Source organism: Anolis sagrei, chromosome 1 (assembly GCF_037176765.1).
Source record: "Anolis sagrei isolate rAnoSag1 chromosome 1, rAnoSag1.mat, whole genome shotgun sequence".
NCBI classification, from domain to species: domain Eukaryota; kingdom Metazoa; phylum Chordata; class Lepidosauria; order Squamata; family Dactyloidae; genus Anolis; species Anolis sagrei.
The window spans coordinates 326,747,104-326,772,615 of record NC_090021.1 but is presented as its reverse complement, the minus strand read 5'-3'; the positions used below and the strand labels follow the sequence as shown (position 1 = coordinate 326,772,615).

Genomic DNA, 25,512 nt, shown 5'->3' with positions numbered 1-25,512 from the left:
TTTCAAATCTTGCTGTGTGGCATATACCATTCTCAATTGAGTACCTCATGACTGCTTCCTACCTTCCAGCAGCTGCGCCTCAGAAGCCGATTCATTACATCTAATGATAGAACTGTCCTCGCTTTCCTCATTCATTGAATATGGAAAAGTATGTGCTGCATTATTGAGCCGTGGCCACTCCTTACTCACTAAGCATTGAACTCAATTTGTTCGTTCAACTCACTAACATATAATTTTACCAAGACTGCTGCTGCAATTAGTTTTCTTCATGTTTCGGTTTCTCTCCTGTTGATCACAGAATAATGGGGATCTTTTCTTTTTATTGTATTGAATTAATTATTGCTCTGTGGTCAACAGGAGTAAAATTGAAAGTTAAAGTAGACGAGATGTTGCAGTAGTCTACAATTTATATACCACATTTCTCTTCATACAAGATTCTGGTAAGCTTCCAAGTATTTTAAAAATTAAAATGAATACAAAGGTTAAAAATGGAATGGCAGTTTTGTTTTAAAAGCCCATAATGTTAAAACAATGCTATGTGCAATAAAAGCATAGTAAAAAAAATTAAAATCAGATTAAAAGTACTATCTCATTAAAAGTGCTTAAAATCATTGAGTTGGAAGAGGCCTCATGGGCCATCCAGTCCAGCCCTGTACCAATCTGCTGGGACTTGTCCCGTTCTCCAAGAACTCTTAAAGATAATTGCCAGTGGTTCTGAAATCATAGAATCATAGAGCTGGAAGAGATCTCATGGGCCATCCAGTCCAACTCCCTGCCAAGAAGCAGGAAAATCGTGTTCAAAGCACCCCCAACAGATGGCCATCCAGCCTCTGTTCAAAAGCCTCCATAGAAGGAGCCTCCACCACACTTTGGGGTAGAGAGTTCCACTGCTGAACAGCTCTCACAGTCAGAAAGTTCTTCCTAATGTTCAGGTGGAATCCCTTTTCCTGTAGTTTGAAGCCATTGCCCCACATCCTAGTCTTCAGGGCAGCAGAAAACAGGCTTGCTCCATCCTCCCTGTGACTTGCCCTCACATATTTATACATGGCTATCATGTCTTCTCTCAGCCTTCTCTTCTGTCTTCCCCTAAAGATCCTAAACCCACTTCCATATACCCTCACAGACAGGCACACAATGACCACATTACTGCTGAAATGTGCTAGGACCCTCACTAGGGATTCCAGTACTGGTGCCATCATTTTGCATCTGTCTATGGCTGGCATGGGCAAACTTCGGCCCTCCGTGTGTTTTGGACTTCAACTCCCACAATTCCTAACAGCCTATGGCTGTTAGGAATTGTGGGAGTTGAAGTCCAAAATACATGGAGGGCCGAAGTTTGTCCATGCCTGGTCTATGGGGACATTGGCGGATGCTTCTCTGATCCTTTCTTGCCTGCTTTTCACAGAGCCTGGAATGGGTTGCACAAGCAGGACATGACCCACAAGCTCATCACAGGATCGATGATCGACTGGTGTTGTTACTTGTTAAATTCAGGGTGAAGGTGGAATTCCAACTGAGCTTCTTGTTTTTAGCTCAATTTAAAATCACCCTCTTGGGTCCTTTCCCTTCTCCTTTTGCCCCTGCTTTGTTGCAGCCGGAGTACTCCAATGCTCTTCAACACTCCCAACTGAGGAACAAATATTTCATTGACACTTGAGGGTTGAGAAGTGGCTTGAGAGGCAGGGAAGGTGTGAAACTATGTGGTGCAAAGCGACTCTGTAACACACGTAACAAATCTTGTAGGGTGCCAGGGACATTTCACCTACTTTTGAAGGCCTAACTCCACTGTTCTGTCCCCTATGAGCTCCTCCCTCACAAATATACCTTTTTCATTGCTATCTCATCCAGAGTTTTTTCATTTTATGTTGTGCATTTGGCCTGCCCACTGTGTTTGATTTTCTGCTATGTTATTTTGCACGGTTTATTTTACTTGAATGTTTTATTTATTTTATTGTGATGTTATTTTTGTTGTTCTGTATTTTATTTTGCTGTAATGTATCGCCAGGCTTGGCCTCATGTAAGCCGCTCCGAGTCCCCTTTGGGGAGATGGTGGCGGGGTATAAATAAAGATTAATATTATTACTTTTTTTTCTCCCAGAATAGAGTTGAGGTGAAAACAGTGCAGAGTACAACCTTCTAAAACATTTTATTGAAGTCAAGCATTTTCAATTTATCAATTTAATCTGACATTATTTAATTATTTGTTTAATGCATTTATATACTGCTTTTTGCACCCCTGGGGGGACTCAAAGCAGTTCACAACATAATCAATGGCAAAATGCAATGCCTCACATGTACGAACATCAAATAGCAAATCAACAACATATGACAGTAGAATAAAACCATAAACTATAAAAGCGTGACAGCAATCACAAACACAACATAAAACATTTAGGCCTTGCAACAATCCCGAGTATCTTACCAAAGCACTCTCAGAATTTTCCTCCAACACCACAGTTCAAAAGCATCTATCCTTTTTCGCTCAACCTTCCTTATGGTCCAGCTCTCACATCCATAGGCTACTATGGGGAATACCATTGCTTTAACAGTGCAGATCTTCGTTGCGAATGTGATGTCTCTACTTTTTACTATCTTATCGAGATTGGTCATTGCTCTCCTCTCAATAAGTTAATGTCTTCTGATTTCCTGGCTGCAGTCTGCATCTGCAGTAAACTTTGTGCCTAGAAATACAAAGGAAAGACTGCAGCACACAGAATCCCATATCAAATAAATATATAGATTACAACCATGATTATATCCACTTTGGCAGGAAAAACGAAATGCAAAGATACAGAATGGGGGACAATGCCTGGCTCGAGAGCAGTACGTGTGAAAAAGATCTTGGAGTCCTTGTGGACAACAAGTTAAACATGAGCCAACAATGTGATGTGGCGGCAAAAAAAGCCAATGGGATTTTGGCCTGCATCAATAGGAGCATAGTGTCTAGATCTAAGGAAGTAATGCTACCCCTCTATTCCGCTTTGGTTAGACCACACCTGGAATATTGTGTCCAATTCTCAGCACCACAATTCAAGAGAGATAATGACAAGCTGGAATGTGTCCAGAGGAGGGCGACTAAAATGATAAAAGGTCTGGAGAACAAGCCCTATGAGGAATGGCTTAAGGAGCTGGGCATGTTTAGCCTGAAGAAGAGAAGGCTGAGAGGGGATATGATAGCCATGTATAAATATGTGAGAGGAAGCCACAGGGAGGAGGGAGCAAGCTTGTTTTCTGCTTCCCTGGAGACTAGGACGCGGAACAATGGCTTCAAACTACAAGAGAGGAGATTCCATCTGAACATGAGGAAGAACTTCCTGACTGTGAGAGCCATTCAGCAGTGGAACTCTCTGCCCCAGAGTGTGGTGGAGGCTCCTTCTTTGGAAGCTTTTAAACAGAGGCTGGATGGCCATCTGTCGGGGGTTATTTGAATGCGATGTTCCTGCTTCTTGGCAGGGGGTTGGACCATCCAGCCCATGAGGTCTCTTCCAACTCTTAGATTCTATGATTCTATGATATCCGAAATCAGAGTTCAGAAAAGTTATGTTTTTGGACTGTAAGTCCCAAGTTGTCAACGGCAGGTAGAATATTCTGGAAGTTGTAATCCAAGTAAGCAATTTTCATAAGGTCTGCTGCTATAGTAGGTTAAGCTTTAAGACTGTAATTAGCACAAAGGGTCACACAGTGAATTTCACAGATCAATAATAATAGTAACAATCCTAAATACATAATGTTGAATACTTGGCCTTCTGTATAGTTGGTTTGTGTCTTCAAAGCATTCCATAGGCATTGTCTTTCAACAAATAACCCTGTAAGTATAGTTATCCTTATGTTTTACGTGGCAGTATCCTCCAACCTGATGCTTTTGATAAGTAGTGGTTTGAATCTGAGGAGCAGGGTGAGCTCCCGCTGTTAGGCTCAGCTTCTACCAACCTAGCAGTTTAAAAGCATGCAAATGTGAGTACATCAATAGGTACTGCTTCTGCAGGATGGTAACGGCACTCCATTCAGTCATGCTGGCCACATGATCTATGAGGTGTCTATGGACAATGCTGGCTCTTCGGCTTAGAAATGGGGATGAGTACCACCCTCCAAAGGTTTCCCTTGGCATTAAGTCATGACTAGACTTAATGTCAAGGGAAACCTTTACCTATTCTAGAGAAAGCATGCCAGGAAACTGACATGACAAATTCTAGCAAAGCCAAGAATCTAACTATAGAGCTTGTTCTGTAATGTAGTCTCATTGAAACTAGGCTAGTTCACCACTCCTCTCTCTTTAGATGAGGGTTTTTTTTTTCTGGATGTCAGCTAATGTGTATTTGTTTGGAGGTTTTTCAAGTCACCCTATCGTCACCTGGGCTCCTAACTCATGAACAGCAGGATTGTCCAACCAAACAGAATTTGCATCGACTTTCCACTCAAGCAATCTTAAGTGCCAAATGCAGCCCAGATCAGCACTCAGCCTGTTGCATCAAGCAGTGTAATCCTATATGTGTTTACTCAGAAATAATTACTAATGTAAATCCCACAGTGTTTACTGGGATTTACATTCATTTAAATGTGGTTAGGATTGTAATCTTAGGGCTTGTCTACACTGGCCAAAAACCTGTAGTGGTCCAGAAGTCACTACTGGATGCCTATACAACATAGAGGGTTTTCAGGTACTTAATGTGGGTGTAAACCTCGTTGAAGTTAATAATGTCATGCGGTGGCAAAAAAAAAGCCAATGAGATTTTGGCCAGTATAAATAGGAGTGTAGTATATAGATTCCTTCTATTCTTCCTTAGTCAGACCACACCTAGAATAATGTGTCTAGGTGTTGCAGTTGAAGAGAGATGTTGGCAAGATGTGTGTCCAGAGGAGGACAACTAAAATGATCAAAGATTTGAGAACAAGTCCTATGAGGAGTTGGGCATGTTTAGCCTGCAGAAGAGAAGGTTGAGAAGAGACATGATGAGGGCCATGCATAAATATGTTTGGGGAAGTCATAGGGAGGAGGGAGCAAGCTTGTTTTCTGCTGCCCTGGAGACTAGGACATTGAACAATGGCTTCAAATGGCAGGAAAGGAGATTCCACCTGAGGAAGAACTTCCTAAATGTGAGAGCTGTTCAGCAGTGGAACTCTCTGCCCTGGAGTGTGGTGGGGGCTCCTTCTTTGGAGGCTTTTAAACAGAACCTGGATGAGGTCTTTCCCAACTTAATGATTCTATGAAGCGATTTAGCCTTGTGCCAAGAAAAGTCAGGGAATTCTCCAGAGTTTCAGAGAAACTCTGGAGCAGCCTGGTACTTAGGGTACAGTGTGGACACCAGGACAGCTCTGGTGAGAACCAGTTTGCAGTCCACACGGGCTGATGCTGCCATTCCCCTTTCCCAAACTTGTCAGTGCAGGAAGAAAGGGAATGGTTGAAACCCATGTTGCCATCACTATTGCCATCTGACTCTAGGGCTCCTGGCTGTCTCGAATACTCCATGCTGACATCAGCAGAGGCACCTGCGCAACAAGGATGAAGAAGGAAAAGATCTTGGTTGTTGACTCCTGTTTTATTGCTTTTTTGCAATTAAAAAAATTAACAAAAAGCTTTTGTGGCGAGTTTGCTCTTACATTCTTATTTAATTTCTGGATTTTAATGTGAAAACATTTTAAAGCAGTTTGAAGGCAGGATATCCTGCCCGGACTACATTTCATGGGATAGATCTTACGTTGTGAAATATGAAACTGCCTGTGCCTTTTCCCCTTTGGTGATGGGCACACCCACTGGGTGAAACTGGCCTGTCGAAAGCTTCTTCTTATACACCCCTGGTAATTTATGCAACTGATTCATCAAGTGGTACTGCTGGCTCAGCTGTTGGGAGCTTTTGTAATCTTGTCCTGCTCTTCCTTGCAGCCTTTCCAAGCTCCTTATTCTCCTCCCTGTTCAGAGATTTGTGGTTGCCAACACAGAGAAGATAATGAGAACACCACAGCAAGATAATATTACATCAAATAACATTAGGGGAACAGGGTGCAAAACACACGTCCAGGCCCTGTTATGATGCCACCGGGCCCTCATGTCCCCTCTCAGCCATCTTTTCTCCAAGCTACACATACTCTCTAAGCCACTCCCCATAGGGCTTGGCTTTTAGATCTTTTATCATTTTGGTCACCCTTCTCTGGACATGCTCCAGCTTGCCAATATTCTTTTGGGGCCCAAAACCAGGCACAGTGTTCCAGGTGAGATCTGATCAAAGCACTTACTTACTTAGACGATCCCTTGTTGTCTGAGTAGAATTGTCTTCCAAGATCGGTGTACTGGCGGTGGATCCATAGGTAACTGTGGAGCCCTATTCTTGATCTGCATGTTCTCCCTCAGTGAGGGCATTGGTTTCCAGGTGGAAGGTGGTTCCAGTTGGGATTGGCTTGACACGCCTTCCTCTTGGCATGTTTCTCTCTTTTGCCCTCCATTCGTGCCTCATTAAATTCTACAGCACTGCTGGTCACAGCTGACCTCTAGCTGGAGTGCTCAAGGGCCAGGGCTTCCTAGTTCTCAGTGTCTATGCCAGAGTTTTTAAGGTTGGCTTTGAGCCCATCTCTAAATCTCCTTTCCTGTCCACCAACATTCCATTTTCTGTTCTTGAGTTCAGAGTAAAGAAACTGCTTTGGGAGACTGTGATTGGGCATTCAGACAACGTGGCCGGTCCAGCGGAGTTGATGGCGGAGGACCATCGCTTCAATGCTGGTGGTCTTTGCTTCTTCCAGCATGCTGGCATTTGTCCGCTTGTCTTCCCAAGAGATTTGCAGGATTTTTCAAAAGCAACGCTGATGGAATCGTTCTAGGAGTTGCATGTGATGTCTGTAGATAGTCCATGTCTCACAGGTGTATAGCAGGGTTGGGAGGACAATAGCAGAATGGAGTGAGGCTGTGACTTCCCTCAATCTAGATAGCTTCTCTCCTTCCACTTTCAAGCAATCTAAAGCAAAAGCAAACTGCTGCAGCTTGTCCCATCTTGTGTTTAATTTTGGAAACTATATAGTATGTATTGTTGAAGGCTTTCGTGGCTGGAATCACTAGGTTCTTGTGGGTTTTTTTGGGCTATAGGGCCATGTTCTAGAGGCATTTTTTCTGACGTTTCGCCTGCATCTATGGCAAGCATCCTCAGAGGTAGTGAGGTCTGTTGGAATTAGGACAATGGGTTTATATATCTGTGGAATGGCTGGGGTGGGGCACAGAGCTCTTCTCTGCTGGAGCTAGGTGTGAATGTTTCAACTGACCACCTTCATTAACATTTGAAGGCCTGGCTAGTATGGAATATTAATTTGGAAAGTACCATTTTGGGTTTGCAAGGATAAAAAAACTATATATTTCACATGGGGGAAAAAGTAATCTCCTGTTAGAAAAATGGCATACTGAAGAGAAAGACCAGCTTGACCTTCAGCAATCTTTCATGCATTTTTCCTATGTGCTAGTTTCCCTCTGCTTATTTTAAAAACCTGCTCCCTTTCATCTGTAGCTTGAGAGTTGTACATTCTAGACAAAGCCTTACCATTTGATTATACAGATTGTAGAAGATAGATGGCTTGAAGAAAGATGAGTTCAGTTTGAGGTGAATTCAGGTTTATACGAAGGGTGAAGACAGTCTACAATAGGCAGTATTTTTTGTTTCTTTCTATGGATGATGCTCAAGGCGTTTTAAAGGAAACAGTTGTGTTTCCAAGTTGACGCCCAGTTCTTCTTCTTTTGAACATCCACTGATGACAAATGAATACATACAATTTAATCAGTGAACTAGATGATTCTGACCCCTATTTTAATGCCTTCTTCAAGTTACTGTAAGCCAAAAATAAAAATAGTCTCCAATTTATATCTTTTCCAGTTCTAGATAAGTTGTAATGATTTTTCCCAAGTTCTAATAGAAGAGTTTTAAGATTTTTTCTTCTTTTGAATTTTTGGGTGGTAGGCAAAACATTGCTTGTGTATTCCTGGGTGGCGCAACATTGGCCTGGGCGACCCTTGTGGCCTCTTCCAGCTCAAGGTTTATATGATTCTAATATATTATTCTAATATACTAATGTATGTAACTGCATTAGCATTAACCCACTGCGCCACCAGGGGCTCCAATACAACCAGTTCTGAAACTATGATTCTCTGCCATCAACTTCGTTGGACTGGCTATGTTGTCTGAATGTCGAATCACCATCTCCCAAAGTAGTTGCTTTATTCTCAATTCAAGAATGGAAAACAGAATGTCTGAGGACAACAGAAAACATTTAAAGATGGACTTAGTTAACCTTCAAAATATAACCTTCAATAAATACCAATAATGGGTACGTCCTGGCCTTTGAACATTGTAACTGGCGGTCAGGTGGATTTTGAAGAGGCACAAATACAGGGCAAAAGGACAAAATATGCCAAGAGGAAGGCACGCCGAGCAAACCCTATCATGTCCGACTTCCATCTAAAAATCTATGTGCTCAATGTGAAAGATTGTGTGGATCCAGAATTGTGTGAATCCAGGAATAAGGAATGTGCAGCCTGCATTCACCACCCTGGGCACTACTATTGTTGCCCCATAGATTTTCCCTTGACATTGTTCGTAGATGTCTCCAATGTCATGTGGTTTCAGCTCAACAGGTTTCAGTAAAGGTTTCAGCTCAACATTAAGTCTACTTGTTTCCGACTCTGGAGAGTGATGCTCAACTCCATTTCTAAGCCAAAGAGCCAGTGTTGTCTGTAAATGCCTCCAAGGTCATGTGGCTGGCATGACTGCATGGAGTGCCGTTACCTTCCTGCTGGAGACCTGTTGATCTACTCACATTTGGATGTTTTTGAATTGCTAGGTTGGCAGAAGCTGGGGCTAACATCCGGAGCTCACCCCACTTCCCGGATTCAAACCTCTGACCTTTCGGTCAGCAAGTTCAGCAGCTCAGCGGTTTAACCCACTTCACCACCGGTGTGATACTCAATGATATATACGTTTACACTTAAAGATTTTACATATTTCCTTCATAACTGCCCTTCCATGTCCTTTTCTTTGACTGATTATTTGACTATAGTCTTCATATATACATATTCTTTGTTTCAGTCTTGCCTGCAGTGGAGATGTTGAGGGACTGCTAGCATGGCATTTGGCAGGTGTGGACCTGAACCAGCATGGCTATGATGGGAACACTCCATGTATCGCGGTAAGTATGGCTATTGTAATATGTCAGGTTGACTTTCTTTAATATTTGTTTTTCAAAGAGTACGTTAAACCAATGGTAATGATAGCAGTGGTAGCTTTGAAACAGTGGAAGCACAAATAGAAACATGTATGTGTGTGTGCCTGTTAGGGTTCTCAGCTCTCAGGACTTGGCTCTAACTCTTTTCTCCAGTACTTAGGGCAAGTGGGAGGAGTCTCAGGGTGAGAGCACAGTCTTTAAAAAGTGTGGGTACCAACATTTTCCTCATTGAGACTTGGTGCTTTTACTTGTCTGACTTTCTCTGTGCAACCACATATTCTGTGTCTGCCACTTGATGTATTATGCTTAAAAGATGTCGTCAGGTTCCACTTCCTGTGACATCACAAGGTACGTTCCTAGATTTCAAGGTTACTCCTGACCTGGCCATCCCAACATCCACAGAGAGACAGACAGACAGTCAGACAGACAGATAGATATACATATATACATACTTCATACTTGACTGCCATGAATACACAGTGAAGTATTCAGCCTCTATATTGAACCTTGTTGTCTCCTGAAGGGGATACCTAGATTGGAAAATACACTGGTGTTGAAGTGGATGATGACCATATTTCCATGGCTTTACCTCTCCCTGTCCCACTTGCTCTGCTTCCAAAACCTTTAGATTAATTTTAAATTGAGCAAAAGGTGAAGTAGGGGGAAGAGAGAGAAATGGAGTGGGAAAGAAAAAGACTCTTCTCATGGAATCAGTAGATCCAAAACATCAGTCAAGTGTATGTAGCATAGTGTAGTTGTTTGTTTATTTATCTATTTGGATTAGAATTTGTAGTCTGCCAACTCAGCTTAAACAACTCACTAGCCCACTATTTAAAAGTAGGGTGATACGTAGTAAAATAGACATAAACTCTTTAAATGGATAAACAGCAATAAAAGTTAATAGGAAACAGGAAGAGCAGCAAAAGTGAAACTACTCAGTTTCATAGCCCCTAGAAAAGAGGGATCAGCTTATGGGATCCTTTTTTCCAAACAAATCTAATTTGTCCTTCAAATCCTTCTCAACTCTCTGGAAAACAATAAGAATCACAGTCATTTTAATGCTGATAGAGTGAAAATATTTCTATTCTTCCCTAATTTTTCTGGTGGACTAAGTCTGTTGAAGATGCCAGTACAAGCAAAGCCCTGTAGCTGAAAATGGTATGGTTTCAGGAGTGGAAGTGCTCTGAAGGAGAATCTGTTTGAAGAAGAAATTTTTACAGGAGGACAGGAATATTGGGATCTGGTGTGTGCAACTGCATCTGTGCAAAAGAGTGAGTGAGTGTGAGTTGAGAGACTTGATGTCAGATTTCATCCAAGGATGCATCTACACATCATTTGACAGTGCTTTAACAGCCATGGCTCTATGGCATGGAAACCTAGGATTTGTTAGTCTGGTGTGCAGTTGCACTCTTTGTTGGAGAGTGTTTTAAGACCTTTTAAAATTACAACTCCCATGATTTCATAGCATCAAGCCATGGCTGTTAAAAATGATGTCAGCCCTCATTCGTTCTACAGATGCACACAATGTACAGGTTATGTCATGATGTTTATTGGCATTGTAATCTTTTCTTATAGGCCCAGGCTGCAGGACAAAATAAAGTTGTGGAATTTTTCTTTCAATTAGCAGGCTAATGGGGTAAGACTATTCTTAAAACAAGTAAAATGAGATCAGTATGCTATCTACTGCATGTGGAATAAGTGATTTGGAAAAAGGGGGAATGAACCTCATGGTCTTGCGTTTCAGTTCTGATTTGCCACTGGCTTCCACAAATCTGTTTTATCATCACATCTTTGCATTAGCATCAGCCCTGCTGAATAAGTTATACCTTGGCAGCTTGTTTGAAGACATATCATGAGAAAGTTGTTTGCTGAAACAATTTGAATGTTTGGGGTGCTGAAGCTTTAATTTCTGAAAAATTCTCAGATGAAGGCAGATGTAATATAAAGACAGAGCTCATGGTGGAATTTTGAAAGCCATTGTGACTTAATTATTTACATTACAAGCATGTGTGGAATTTCATTTATTTATTTAATTTTGTGTCCTGCCTTTCTTTCAATATAGAGACTCAAGGTGGCTAACAACCAACATGACACAATACAAATTAAAACAACACAAATGCATAAGCATATAAGTATAAATATAAAAAAATTAAATCCTTTGGGTGATTAAACAAAGAGATATGAAAATACCTAAAATGACACAGAATTCAAATACATTGATGTTTGGGTACACAGCAATCATGCCCATGACACTTGCCAGGGATAGAGCTTAGAAAACATATTTTTTGGAATACAACTGTTGTAATTCCCAGCCAAACATAGTCAAAAAAGTAATGTTTCCAAGTTCTAGCTATGGAACCATGATTGGTTGAGTCTCTCTTCATTGCTTAATGGTGATAAATCTGTTCCTGCGGTTTATGAAACTGTCCTAGGCAAGGCTGGGATTTCCTTGCTGGAATTTCAGGCATTACTTCAAGTTATTTCAAACATAACTCCGTGCTGTGGAATAAGTTTTTCACCAGTTTGTAGATACGTTGAAATAACTTGTGTCTCACTCTATATTAAATGGCACACCAACTCTTATAGTGAATTAGTCCGTATTGTATAACATAAAATGGTTCTATATATGTACATGAATTGCAGCTAGGGCATGGAGGAAGAATGAAGGCATTGCCCCCCAAATAAGAATTCTATCCAACAATTATTTTTCTTCAGTCACCAGATTTCTAGCATTACTGTAACTTAAAATTTCAGTTATCTAGAAACATAGAGACATCCCAAGAAAAGGGGCAAGAAAAGTTACCAAGTCATTGAAAAGATAGCAAATGTAAAAGTTCTGGATTTGAACAACAACAACAACAACAACAACAACAACAACAACAACTTTAATTCTTATGCACCTTCTTTTTTTTGAGGTGCTTTGATTTTTAAGCTTGTTCCTGAGGTTATTTGGGATGCTGATTCAGAAACCTGCATTGGATCTAGTTTCTTAGATATGGTTATCATGGCTTTCTATGGATGAACAGATAGCATATGACAGTGGTTCCCAATTTTTTTTTTTCCGGAGACCACTTGAACAGAAACCACTTTGATCAGGGACTACTCTCCAACATTAGTACTAAAAGGGTTACCAATCAATTTTTGGTCAACTTTAGATTCGGTTTGGTTATTTGGGGTGCTGATTCAGAAAATTGCATTGGATAGGCCACATCAGCTCTAGTTTTTTATACAGAACTTATGCCATCCAGTTGTCACAATCTGCTCCTCCACAGAAAACCATATTTAATAATCTAGTGCTGATGTGATAGTAGTAATCTTTAGCGAGTAGTCAGCCTCTCCCCTCCTGACATCCCTATTGCCTCGGCACTATAAGAGGGTTTTGTGAGACCAGTCGCTCTCTTTGCTGCTTGGTTTCAAGGCAACGGTGTAGTAATGGTGAGGCTGTGGACCATATTTTTGTTCTTGCAGACCATTGGTAGTCGGCAGACTACAGGTTGGGAATCATTGGTATATGTTCTGTATCTCAAAAACTAGAGTTGATAGAGGAAAACTGGTACGGTTTTTGGAATCAGCAGATCAAATGTACCCAGAAACAGAGCTAACATTTGTGGCGCCAAAATGTGTGTTTCATATCTCTCTTTCTTTCTAGCCCTTCAATGGTAGAAATTTGAGAACTAAAAGAAAAATTAATGGTGGAAGGGGAGAACTCTTATTTGGGAGGTCACTGGCCTCATTTTGTCTTCACCAACCCATCGCTACATCCTTGGATGACTGTACTGGGGTTCGGTTACACAAGTTCATAGCGTAGTTTTTTGCCTTTCAGTTCAGATTGATTGCCTTCTACTTTAAACCTGTGTCCTTTTTGGAAGCATCCAGACTCCATATACAAAAAAACCCCAACAAAAAACCTTAATAAAGCAGTGGTGTTCACTTAATCAGTATTGAATGGCAAGAACATAAATATGTACTTCCAGTCCACAAATGTTAATGTGCTTCATCAAATTCGTTAACGCATTTGATGAAGAAGTGGTCAGTACAATCATTTCTTTGTGATTAAAAGGTGAAAAATGCAAATGCAGTAGGAGACAAGATACAAAATTTGAGATGATCTGGAAATAGTAAAAAATTGAGAGTACCTTCTATACTCTTATATTTAAAAAGTGATGTTTCATTTGTACTGAACACAATATAATCTAATCATCTTTTTCTGTTTTTCTTTTAGATACGTAAATGGCATTTCTCTCAGGCGCATATTAATGCAACTAAAGTTGAGAAGTACTGAAGAATTCAACTTAAAGCTTACTAGTTTTAGCTTAGTAAAGAGATCTATTTTTCTTATTTTTGATTTTTTTTAAAAAAACAACTATCCTCTTTTAAAGAAAATAATCTGCCAGTTTTGGACTCTGCTTACACACTAGACAAGGCATGTGCAAACTTGGGCCCGCCGGGTGTTTTGGACTTCAACTCCCACAATTCCTAACCGCCTACTGTTAGGAATTGTGTTTGCCCATGCCTACATTAGACTATTTAACTTTGTATTGTCTTAGGAACAAATATATGAAACCAGAACAAACTACAGTCCTCACATTTCATGTAAACCTGCACTTTAATGCTTCTGGCCTTTAACGCCCTAGTAGCATTGCATCAAATCATCCGGGCGTCCCTTGGTCAGCGTCCTTGCAGATGGCCAATCCTCTCACACCAGAAGCGACTTGCAATTTCGCAAGTCACTCCTGACATGACAAAAAAAAAATTGCTTGCTTGGACTGGCAGTGTCTCTTTACAATGTCAGACATAAATTTTTCTGAAGCCTCACACCAGAGCTTAGAAAAATTACTTTTTTAGACTGCCAACTCTTAGAATCTCCCAATTAGCATGGTCAGTGGCTAAGCAGTGTTCTTGGAGATTTAGCCTCCCCAAAATAACTTTTTAAAGTCTTTTCTATTGTTAGAGGTCCCCCCCCCCTCCCCCCTGGATATGATGGAGAATTGGCCACTGCATACACAGCAATGTTTACTACAGTTGGCTGTCCACATTTGTGGGTTTAACTTTTGCAGATTTGATTATTTGTAGATTTGATTAATATTTTGTCTCTAGGAATCTTCCCAAAAGTTGGCCATAGAATCACCTTGGAATTCCTAAAGAGAGAACCTCGCAAATTTCACCCAAGATGATTTTATGGTCAACTTCTGATGGAAGTCAACTTCTCTAACCAACATGAGAAAGTAGGGCCTTCTGTACTCTGCTGACACCCTTTTCTGTAGAACCATTTTAGATCTTATAAGGCACAACACATAAATAACATTGTGCATTTCAACACTGAGAGCTTATTAAAGAGGCTCTAGGCCAGCGTTTCTTAACCTGGGGGTCGGGACCCCTGAGGGGGTCGTGAGGGGGTGTCAGAGAGGTCACCAAAGACCATCAGAAAATACAGTATTTTCTCTTGGTCAGGGAGGTTCTGTGTGGAACATTTGGACCAATTCTATCGGTGGTGGTGTTGAGAATGCTCTTTAATTATAGGTGAACTATAAATCTCAGCAACCACAACTCCCAAATATCATGGTCTATTTGGGCATATTGAGTATTCCTGTCAAGTTTGGTCCAGATCCACCATTGTTGAGTCCACAGTGCTCTCTGGGTGTAGGTGAACTACATCTCCAAAACTCAAGGTCAGTGCCCATAAAACCCTTCCAGTATTTTCTGTTGGTCATGGGAGTTCTGTGTGCCAAATTTGGTTCAATTCCATCGTTGGTGGAGTTCAGAATGTTTTTTGATTGTAAGTGTACTATAAATCCCAGTAACTACAACTCCCAAATGACATTATCAATCCTACCCCCCAACCCCACCAGCATTCAAATTTGGGCATATCGGGTATTGGTGCCAAACTTGGTCCAGTGAATGAAAATACATCGTGGATCTTGGGTATTTACATTACGATTCTTAACAAGCAAAATGACACTTACGAAGTAGCAACGAAAATAATGTTATGGTTGGGGGTCATCACAACATAAGGGACTGTATTAAGGGGTCGTGACATTTGGAAGGTTGAGAAACACTGCTCTAGGCAATTTGGCATTTCAGAAAGTAACAGCATACAGTTAAACGCTTTCATCTAGCTTTGTCCAATGAATTCCTTCTAATGGTAGACCAAAATGGGACAAGTGAGAAACAAGGATCAAATTGCCAGTATGTCTGGGGAAAGCTATATGGAGGGATTTGCAAACATTTTTCTAAAACAGTTAGACCACTGAGGGTGGAGAAGGCCACAGTCATGGTAGGGATACTCTCTACTCCCTTGAGCCGGCTTTTGGGAGCATTCATTGCCACATTTATCTTGATTCCCTGGAGATCACATATGGCTCATAGGAGGCACTTTATCCACCACTGTGCTAAATGCTTTCAGGGAGACATTCCCCCTAATAGCAATCCATAGGAGTGTGAAAAAGAACTGGAAATGCAAACAGTACAGTTAGGACTAAAGGACAGAATGGTGTTATCTTGGAAAGACAGGCTAGCTGCTGAAGAAACACACTCCTACATATATTATTTGCAAACATGTATCTGAATTGTTTTACTTGAAGTGAAACTTGGAGGAAGAGAGAATAAATTTCTGGGTTTTCAGTACATAACCTTTTATAAAATACGTATTTTCCAGGGTTGTTCTGTGCTCTTCTGCCTCTAATGCTGCATTTGGTTAAGATCTAGGGAGAGATCTTTTCCTTCATGGCAGGGGATTGGACTAGATGGCCCATGTGGTCTCTTCCAACTCTATTATTCTATTATTCTGCTTGTGAAAAAAAAGTGTTGTGTTTCATCATTCTTTGCCATGTCAACACTTATTTACTGTGGAAATTATTGTAATTTGATGCTATGTTTAAATAAAATTCTGGAAAACATGTTCCCATGAAGTGGTTTTGTATATAAAGGAATGAGATTGATGGTTTATGCCTCTGGTTGGTAACCAACTGTACGCAGTGAGGGTATTTTATTAAACAATAAGTAAAAAGTAGCTATTGCCAGGAGCATAAGTTGTGATTGCATCCATTGCTTACCCAAGACATTTTGCTGTCTGAACAGCAGATCTGTTCAGCATAGTGCACAGTACTGAGGACTGGAGAAAGCATATAGTATTTAAAGCAGGAACACCTTTTCCTGGGAACAAGAGGAAAAAATATATTCCAATAATAATTTAAAACATTGGTTTGCTTCTCTTTCTCGGCACTGAAAACTAGGCACTTGGAAAAGTTGACCCAACTTGGTAATAACTGAGGAAGCTTGTATGTTTGATGGCAGAGGTTAACAGTATCCAAGAGGGCTTCTGTTGCATTTCTCAATCTGTAGGTCCCCAGATGTTTTGGCCCTCAACTCCCAGAAATCCTAAAAGCTGGTAAACTGGCTGGGATTTCTGGGAGTTGTAGGCCAAAACACCTGGGGACCCACAGGTTGAGAACCACCGCTCTGAGGTAAAGAGAGTATGACCCAAAGTCACCAAGATCGTTTCCATGGGTAAGTGGGGATTTGAATCCTCGTCTCCCAGAATCCAATTCAAACCACTACAACACACTAATGCTGATATGCATAGATGTGGCAGAGGTTGTAATCAAAAACATCTGGAGAACTTCAATTTGAAAACAGAAGATGGACCATATTTAATTGATGGTACATTTTTGCTATATAAACTTGTTGCATGCCTTCAATTCATTTTTCCAACTGTGGCATTGCTAGGGTGAACCTCTCAAAGGGTTTTCCTGCCAACAGGCATGTAGCCGGGGGGGGGGGGGGGGAGCTTAAGGGCTTCAACCCCGAAATTCTCATGGTGGTCCGCGAGAAGGTCTTGCTGGTACATTATTTAAACATCAAGCAAAAAGTGGGTGCTAGAAACAATATCATACGAAAGCTGACTGGCACAACCTGGGGATCACAACCAGATACAGTGAAGACATCTGCCCTTGCGCTGTGCTACTCTGCTGCTGAGTATGCATGCCCAGTGTGGAACACATTTCACCACACTAAAGCAGTGGATGTGGCTCTTAATGAGACATGCCGCATTATCACAGGGTGCCTGCGCCCTACACCACTGGAAAAATTACACTGTCTAGCCGGTATTGCACCACCTGACATCCGCCGGGAAGTAGCAGCCAATAGTGAAAGGACCAAGGCAGAGACATCTCCAGCCCATCCCCTGTTTGGGTATCAGCCAGCAGGTCAACGACTTAAAACTAGAAATAGTTTTCTAAGATCTACAGAGACACTCACTGGAACACCTCAGCAAGCGAGAGTCCAAAAGTGGCAGGCCCAAACCCAGTACCTCAACCAATGGCTGATACCCAATGAGAGACTCCCCCCTGGGCACACAGAGGACTGGGCGACCTGGAAGGCACTGAACAGACTGCGCTCTGGCACCACGAGATGCAGAGCCAACCTTCAGAAATGGGGCTACAAAGTGGAATCCTCGACATGCAAGTGTGGAGAGGAGCAAACCACTGACCACCTGCTGCAATGCACCCTGAGCCCTGCCACATGCACAAGGGAGGACCTTCTTGCAGCAACACCAGAGGCACTCCAAGTGGCCAGATACTGGTCAAAGGACATTTAATCAACTCTCATACTCACAAATTTTGTAATCTGCTTGTTTGCTTTGCTCTGTTAGAAATGTAATATAACTTGACTGGTTGTTCTGACACGACAAATAAAATTTAAACTGTTATGTTTATTCATATTATCTGATCACCATGCTCAATATATCCCATATGCATGGGGGTATTGGGGTAATGATACAAAAGGTTTGCTAGGGTAGACCCTCTTTCACTCAGACTCAGCCCCCCCCCCCAAATCAAACTCAACCCCCCCCCCCCAAATCAAAATCCTGGCTATGGGCCTGCTTGCCAACAGTGGGTTTCCTTCCTTTGAGACAGTGAGACTCGCCCAAGGATCACTTTGGATTTCTGTGGCCAAGTAGGGATTTGAACTCTGGACTCCGAAGTCCCACATTCAAACCACTACTCCTCTCTCTCTGTCTCTGTTTCTCTCTCTAAGATACATCTGAGTATATGTAGTAGTGGGAATCACCTTTTCCCTTTATCCCAGGCTGCAAAATCTCTTTCATTGGCCCTGATGACTTCCTTCTGGGTGGGACACATAGAATGTAGAATATTTATTCTCTTGTTTTTCTAGCCCACTTACTGGTTTTCTACATACACCGTGATTATGCTTACAACAAGTAATTAAATAGGCCAGGGTAGGCATGCCAAAGCCACAAATCCTATTGCTTAAAAAAGCTGATGGGGCTTTGGTGTTAACACTGCTTTGCTTAAGGTGAGGGATACAGAAGAGCATAACCACAACAAATGTTCTTAAAAGATACTACTTTTTATTTTCATAACTATGCAAAGGTAGACTTTGATAATCTGCTTTCTCTAGATGGCTGCCAAAGACTTTCATCTGAAGGGCCAGATCTGATTTAAAGATAAATAACCATAATGAAGAAAATCTGGATCCACCTGATCCCAGTCTTTCACTATGGTGAGATATAGTACAGAGATATAAACTTGTTCAAATCATTAAAATGTTTCTGATTTGGAATCATTATCCACAAGGCTTTGGCTCCAGGACCCCCCAAGAATATGAAAAAACATGATCACATTCCAAATTGCTAAATGACATGAGCACAATGCTTTAGTGTGTCTTCCTTCCAATCACTGCCTTTTATTAATATGGGGCATGATGGTCTACGGTCACCGGAACTTGAAGTTCTGCATCCCACAGATTCAAAGAGCCCGTTGTTTTGTATATAAGTGTCCTCCTTTGTCTTCTTTTTTGGTGATTTGTAAGCAACCCTCCTGTAAGGTTTCTCATTCCCAGAGTAGTCTGATAGCAATTCCCAACAACAACCTAAGCCTGAGATTTTTTTGAACAAGATGTCAGTTTCCATCTAAAAAGGTCAACTAGATTGATAGCAGAATCTAACTTCAATACTGACAATGGGACAATGTCCTCAACCTGTTCTTGTGGGAAGCAGACTTGTTCAAAGTATGTAGGACAGATGATGTGGAACATATAGGCCTGTCCATCAAGAGATGGAACTGGAAGCTAAATATGGTGGTTGCCCTATTCTGCTTAATAATAGCATTTGCTGTGACTGCCTCGTTTTGTGTAATGATGGGATTTATTCATTTACTTATTTTGAGCATTTATATCTCATTCTTCTTACCTCCAAAGAGGGACTCGGGGTGGCTTACAATAGGCAACCATTAGATGCCAGACAATACATTAAAACGCACAGTTACAATTAAAACAGCAATTTAAACAATTAAAACAATTATAAACTTTCAGTTTAAAACAGTCCACCAGTTCATAATCATAGTCTAGGTCAATCTACTGCAGTCACTTAAAACATACTCTTCCCAATTGCTATGTCTACTACTCAAATGCTTGATCCCACAGCCATGTTTTAAGTTTTTTATGAAAGGTTAGGAGGGAGGGGGCAGACCTAATTGCATTGTGGAAAGAGTTCCACAGCCGAGGAGCCACCACAGAAAAAAACCTTATCCCATCCCCACCAGCCGCGCCTGTGAAGGTGGTGGGACTGAGAGCAGGGCCTCCCCGGATGATCTTAATGTCCTTGGTGGTTCATAGAGGGAGGATTGCTACCACGCTTGGAAATCTCCATCTGACTTTCCAAAAGGAAGAGTGTTGCCACAATTCTAATGTCTACAACTAGTAGCAAAAGTCTACTGAAACAATAGCAGAGTTCATTTCATCTTCAGATGCCTAAAGTCTACTAATGACCAGTTTCACCATGCACTTTTCATCAGCTCACCTTACAGGGTAGCCAGTGGCAAAGGTTACATTACCATTATTTTAAGTATCAATTTTGCATATGCATGAACTGTTCCCTAGGCTGGAAGGAGGTGAACTATAGAAAAACATTGAAAGACTTCACCATGCTAGTCTGGAATATCTGTGCAAAGGAATCTTGAAGCACCTTATTTATTTATTTTTTATTTATTTATTTGCTTCATTTATATAACACTTTTCTCAGCCCTTAGGCGACTCAAAGCGGTTAATAACAGCAACAATTCAATGCTAAACATCATAAAAACTGTTAAGGGACAGTTAAAACAGTAACATAATAAACAATTAAGCATCAATATAACAAATCATTAGCGTCTCATCAGTAGAATCAAGATCCAATCTCATCGTCTGCTATTCCGTGTTCCTATATCATTACACTGCCTAATCAAATGCCTGCTCTAACAACCAGGTCTTCACTTTCCTCTGAAATGCCACTAGGGAGGGGGCCGATCTAATATCTGTAGGAAGGGCATTCCACAGCTGAGGGGCCACCACTGAGAAGTCGCTGTCTCTCGTCCCTGCCAGGCGTGCCTGTGTTGCATGCAGGACTGAGAGCAGGGCCTCCCCAGATGACCTTATGGAATTAACTGAGAGATTGAAGTTAGTAGCATCAGTTTTCATAGATGCATCTGAGGAAGCAGATTTAAGCCTACAAAAGCTTATGCTACCAACTCCATCCTGTCAGTTTCCTTGCAATAGAAAAACGTGTTTGGCACTCCGCATGCTTGAAGAATGACTTCCAAACCCCACAAACTAATTCCCAGAAGTATATGAGATGACTGTTAGCTAGATACCCAGTTCTCCTGAAGCTTGATGTGCTATTTTTAACATCTGCTAAGAAGCTAGTCCTATCATAGCAAGTACATCAATGTAAATCAATGACAAGTAGATGAACATTGGTTTATAAAGTGGGTTAATCAGGCATGTAGCCAGGGGGGGGGGCTCGGGGGGCTTCAGCCCCCCCCGAAATTCTCACGGTGGTTCGCGAAAAGGCCTTACTGGTGCATTATTTAAACTGTTATGTTTATTAATATCATGATTTGATCACCATTCTCAATATATCCCATATGTATGGGGTTATTGGGGTAATGATGCAAAAGGTTTGCTAGGCTAGACCCTCTTTCACTCAGACTCAGCCCCCCCCCGAAACTCAGCCCCCCCGAAACCCCCCCTGAAAATTTTTTAGCCCCCCCCGAAACGAAATCCTGGCTACGGGCCTGGGGTTAATCTACTGAGATAAGGATGGAAACAAATATAAATAAGGAGGCAGCCAAGATGGTGTCTTTGAGGATCAAAATAAATTGGCCCTTCCCTATTACAAATGGAAATAACAACCTAAACATAATTTATGTGTGCTTCTGCTGTCACAATTATAGGGCATGTGTGGGTTTTCGGCTTGCATAAGACCAACTGGATTCACATTGGCTCACCTCCATTACCATTCTGAACATTTTGTTTCACTATGCATGTGTAGGCAAGTGACTGCTGCCTCTCAGTCTGACCATTAGTCTGTCTAGACCAGGACCAGCTTTTGAGTAAGAACAGCATGAGACTCTTCCCACAAGATCTTGGGATGAAATTTCACATTGTGTATAGTGTTTGCTGGAGGCAAAAGTCCCTGTGATGGATTGCATCTCTTAGAATCCTCCAACCACCACAGGAATTCAGGAAGCTGCCCTATATTAAGGCAGAATTTGGTCCATTTAGACCAGTGGTTCTCAACCTATGGGTCCCCAGGCGTTTTGGCCTACAACTCCCAGAAATCCAAGCCAGTTTGCCAGCTATTAGGATTTCTGGGAGTTGAAGGCCAAAACATCTGGGGACCCACAAGTTGAGAACCACTGATTTAGACCAATATGGTCAGCTTTGTTCTTGTGGGTTTTTTCGGGTTATATGGCCATGTTCTAGAGGCATTTCTCCTGACGTTTCGCCTGCATCTATGGCAGGCTTCTTCAGAGGTCAGCTTTGACTGGCAGCAAAATATTTTCCTGCTTCTACATCGACATTCCTGGTATTCTCTTATGTTCTCCTGTGAAGGTACCAAACAGACCTGACCATGAAGTCAAAAAGCTGGTCCATCTAACTCAGCACTTTCTTCTCTGGCCAGCAATGTCTCTCCTGAGTCTAACTAAGAATACTTCACCAGGCTGAATAGGAAATGCTGGAGTCTGTCACTGGAATTCTGTTGGGGATTCATACTGGTGTAACCGACTATTATGCCAGTGCTTTTCCAGTCATTGTGGTATAGAAAAGGTATAGAATACTTCCTAGTACAATAATCCCTCTTACCAATGTAACGACCCCTTTTAGTATTACAGGATGCTCCCAAAGGCAATCAATGACTAGAGGAAAATGCTGGCTCCCAGCATTCAATTGCAGTTCAGTAGCTGGGAAAAAGGAACAGACATCACCCCCTCAGCTCTCCATCAAGTAACTAGGATTCTTCTTCTCTCACAGTGAAGTTGCTAGACCTTCCAGTGACCAGCTGGAGATTTGGAAGAGTGGTATCTGGTCATTTCTCCAAACTGTGAGACCACAGCTAGACATTACCCCAACACTTCCTACTTTCCTTGAGGAGGACCTAGAGATTCTTATAAAAACATTGTTCTAGGAATCTTCAGGTCCCTCAGAGCAACACTATGGTCGGCTTCTGGAAAAAGTTGTCTGTAGAGTCATGAAGAAGGACCTAGAGAATCTCTCAAGTTAGAAAAATGGTGGGGTTTTTAATCACAATTTTTCCAGTTTTATGTACCTTCCACCTCTAACCCCAGCAAATGTTGGGTGCCGATTGTACACTGGTGGTGCTTTCAGTCTGCCTATATGGCATGGTATGGCCTTGGCCTATAGAATCCTAGCTGGTATACTTGCATCCTTAAGCATTTCACAGATGAAATGAATTGCTTGTTCAATTGTATTTAGAGCTTTCAAACCCTAGAAATTAATGCCCTGTGATAGAATGTTTTCGAACGGTCTGTCGTTATGCCAACCTAGATGTCCTATGCTTCCCTCTGTCTTATGGCATAGCAGTTCACTCTAACTGTGCTACCATCCTTTTGCTCTGTATTAGTGGAAGCCCTGGGATTAAAGGCTTAAAGATCAGAAAGGATAAAGATTTTAGGGATGGCCAAGTCTTAAAATTATTGTAAGCCATCCTAAGCATGTAGGTCGGAGCCCCCGGTGGCGCAGTGGGTTAAACCCCTGTGTCGGTAGGACTGAAGACCGACAGGTCGCAGGTTCGAATCCGGGAAGAGGCGGATGAGCTCCCTCTATCAGCTCCAGCTCCTCATGCGGGGACATGAGAGAAGCCTCCCACAAGGATGATAAAAACATCAATTCATCTGGCCGTCCCCTGGGCAACGTCCTTACAGATGGTCAATTCTCTCACACCAGAAGCAACTTGCAGTTTCTCAAGCCGCTCCTGACACCACAAAAAAAAAATGCATGTAGGTTAGGGTGGGTACACATTCAAATACAGAAAGGCATACAAATTGCAAGCATAGTTTCTCACACTGAATGGGATGTCAGCAAAACCGGTGAGCAAATTACAAATGCATGTGCTGTTTTAAATCAACTGCGACTGACGCCAAGTTGATCATGTAAAATGAGTTATATGCATTTATTAGAATTTTGTAGAAGAATGTAAGAATGTAAGAGGAGTTGTGCTGGATCAGACCAAAGGATTAAGCAGAATAATAAAGTTGGAGGACCACCTCGTCAAAATCCCTGCCAAGCAACAATATATAGCCAAAACACTTCTGAGAGATGGCTTTCAATGTAGAAAGTCTCGCATCTCCCAAGGCAGTTTATTCCAATGTCAAACAGTTCATACAATCAAGATGTTCTCTTTTCCTATCATTTGAATCAAGTGCTTCATGTCCTAGTCTGTGAAAGAGCAGAAAACAAGCTTGCACCTTCTTCTGCATGACATCCTTGCAAACCTTTGAAGATGTCTATCATGTCATATTTCAATCTTCTCTTCTCGAAGCTAAATATTCCCAGATCTCTAAGGTGCTCTTTATAAGGCTTTATTAATATAGTAGTAGTAGTAGTAGTAGTAGTAACAACAACAACAACAACAACAATAGTACTTTATTTATATTCCACCCTATCTCCCCGGAGGAATTCAGGGTGGATTCCAAATATAAAAGGTAAACATTCCATGCCTGAACACAACAACAATACATCCATAATAATGAAATTTGGCAACCTAACATATAAAAACAAATTATGACTTAACAAGTAAAATTAAATAAAAAATGCAGCCTGTTATAACAGACATAAGACAAAATATTAAACATTGAACAGAAGCATCAATTTCCCAGTTCCTTGGGGGCAAATAGATTGATCATTTCTCAAGGTATCTATTGAGCGGGTGGGGCAAACAGGGCATGGATACAGATGGTAGCTATTAATCAGAGGTATAATGGTGGTAGTACAAACAACTCCTCCTCATAAGTCAGAGAACAAAGATATGTCTTCAGCTATTTCCTGAAGGCAGGAAGGGAGGAGGCCATTTTTAATTCAGAACTCTTTAGGAAGGGAGTTTCAGAGGTGGGGGGCAGCCACGGAGAAGGCCCTTTCTCTCATTCCCACCAGCCATGCTTGGGACAGGGGTGGGACCAAGGGGAAGGCCTCCTCTGATGACCACAGTGTCCGAGTTGGTCTATAGTGGGAGATGCGGTTCATCAAAGATTTCCAGTCTTTTACCATCTTGAGGGCATTTTTCTACATATCCAAGCTCATCAATATCCTTCTTGAATGAGGATTCCCAGAAGCGGACCAAAGCAGAATAGAGTTCTACTATTGCTTCATTTGACCTGGACACTATATTTCTGTTGATTCCATCTTGAATTGGCTTTTTTATCTGCTGCTAAACCATGTTTAACCTGTAGTCTATTTTTTCCCCACATGTGACATCGTTAAGCCAAGTGTTTGCCATTCTATATTTGTGCATTTCATTTTTCTTGCCTACATATAGGAACATATATTTTATCCCTCTTGAAATGTATGCTGTTGTGCCCCCCCTTCCCTAATCTATTATAGTCATTTTGAATCCTTGGGTCCTGTCCCAGAAGAGAGACAAGTTATTAAACAAGTAAACAGACAAGCAAACAAACAAACAAAAATTAAATTTGATCTTCTGTGGATTGTCAATCTTCTGGGCTGTTTTCTAGTGTATATTATTGTATAATATTCATTATATTATTTGCAATGAGTAGTACTGAACTCCTTTGCAGTTCTTTAGAGTATTACTCACACATGCTAGGTACTTAAATAATTAGGAGGAAAATTTTCCTGCAACTAATTCCTCAGATCTGTCTTTCTTGGCTTTTCTGTCCTCCTCTTTCCATCCATGATTCCTTTTCTACTTTTTCCTCACCAGTGTTCTTCCTTCTTCTTACCTACATAAAAAGGTGATGGACTTATCTTACAGTTATAGTAGGATAGATGTGGATCTTTGAATTA

The 25,512-nt window shown here is 41.4% G+C and overlaps 1 protein-coding gene across 2 annotated transcripts in view; it reads left to right on the top strand.

Moving 5' to 3' along the window:
* The window catches only part of LOC132762024 (60 kDa lysophospholipase-like), a 102,311-nt gene extending 86,223 nt beyond the window's left edge, over window positions 1-16,088 (top strand). Inside the window, exons 14-16 of one of the 2 annotated variants that reach the window (XM_060755043.2) lie at window positions 9,057-9,156; window positions 10,768-10,828; window positions 13,439-16,088. In XM_060755043.2, the coding sequence (XP_060611026.2) occupies window positions 9,057-9,156; window positions 10,768-10,824 (157 nt within the window). In that variant the 3' untranslated portion in view covers window positions 10,825-10,828; window positions 13,439-16,088. Of the gene's footprint in view, window positions 1-9,056; window positions 9,157-10,767; window positions 10,829-13,414 lie in introns of both variants that reach the window. The other variant, XM_060755037.2, reaches the window with a different exon arrangement.
* Window positions 16,089-25,512: the final 9,424 nt, after the last annotated feature.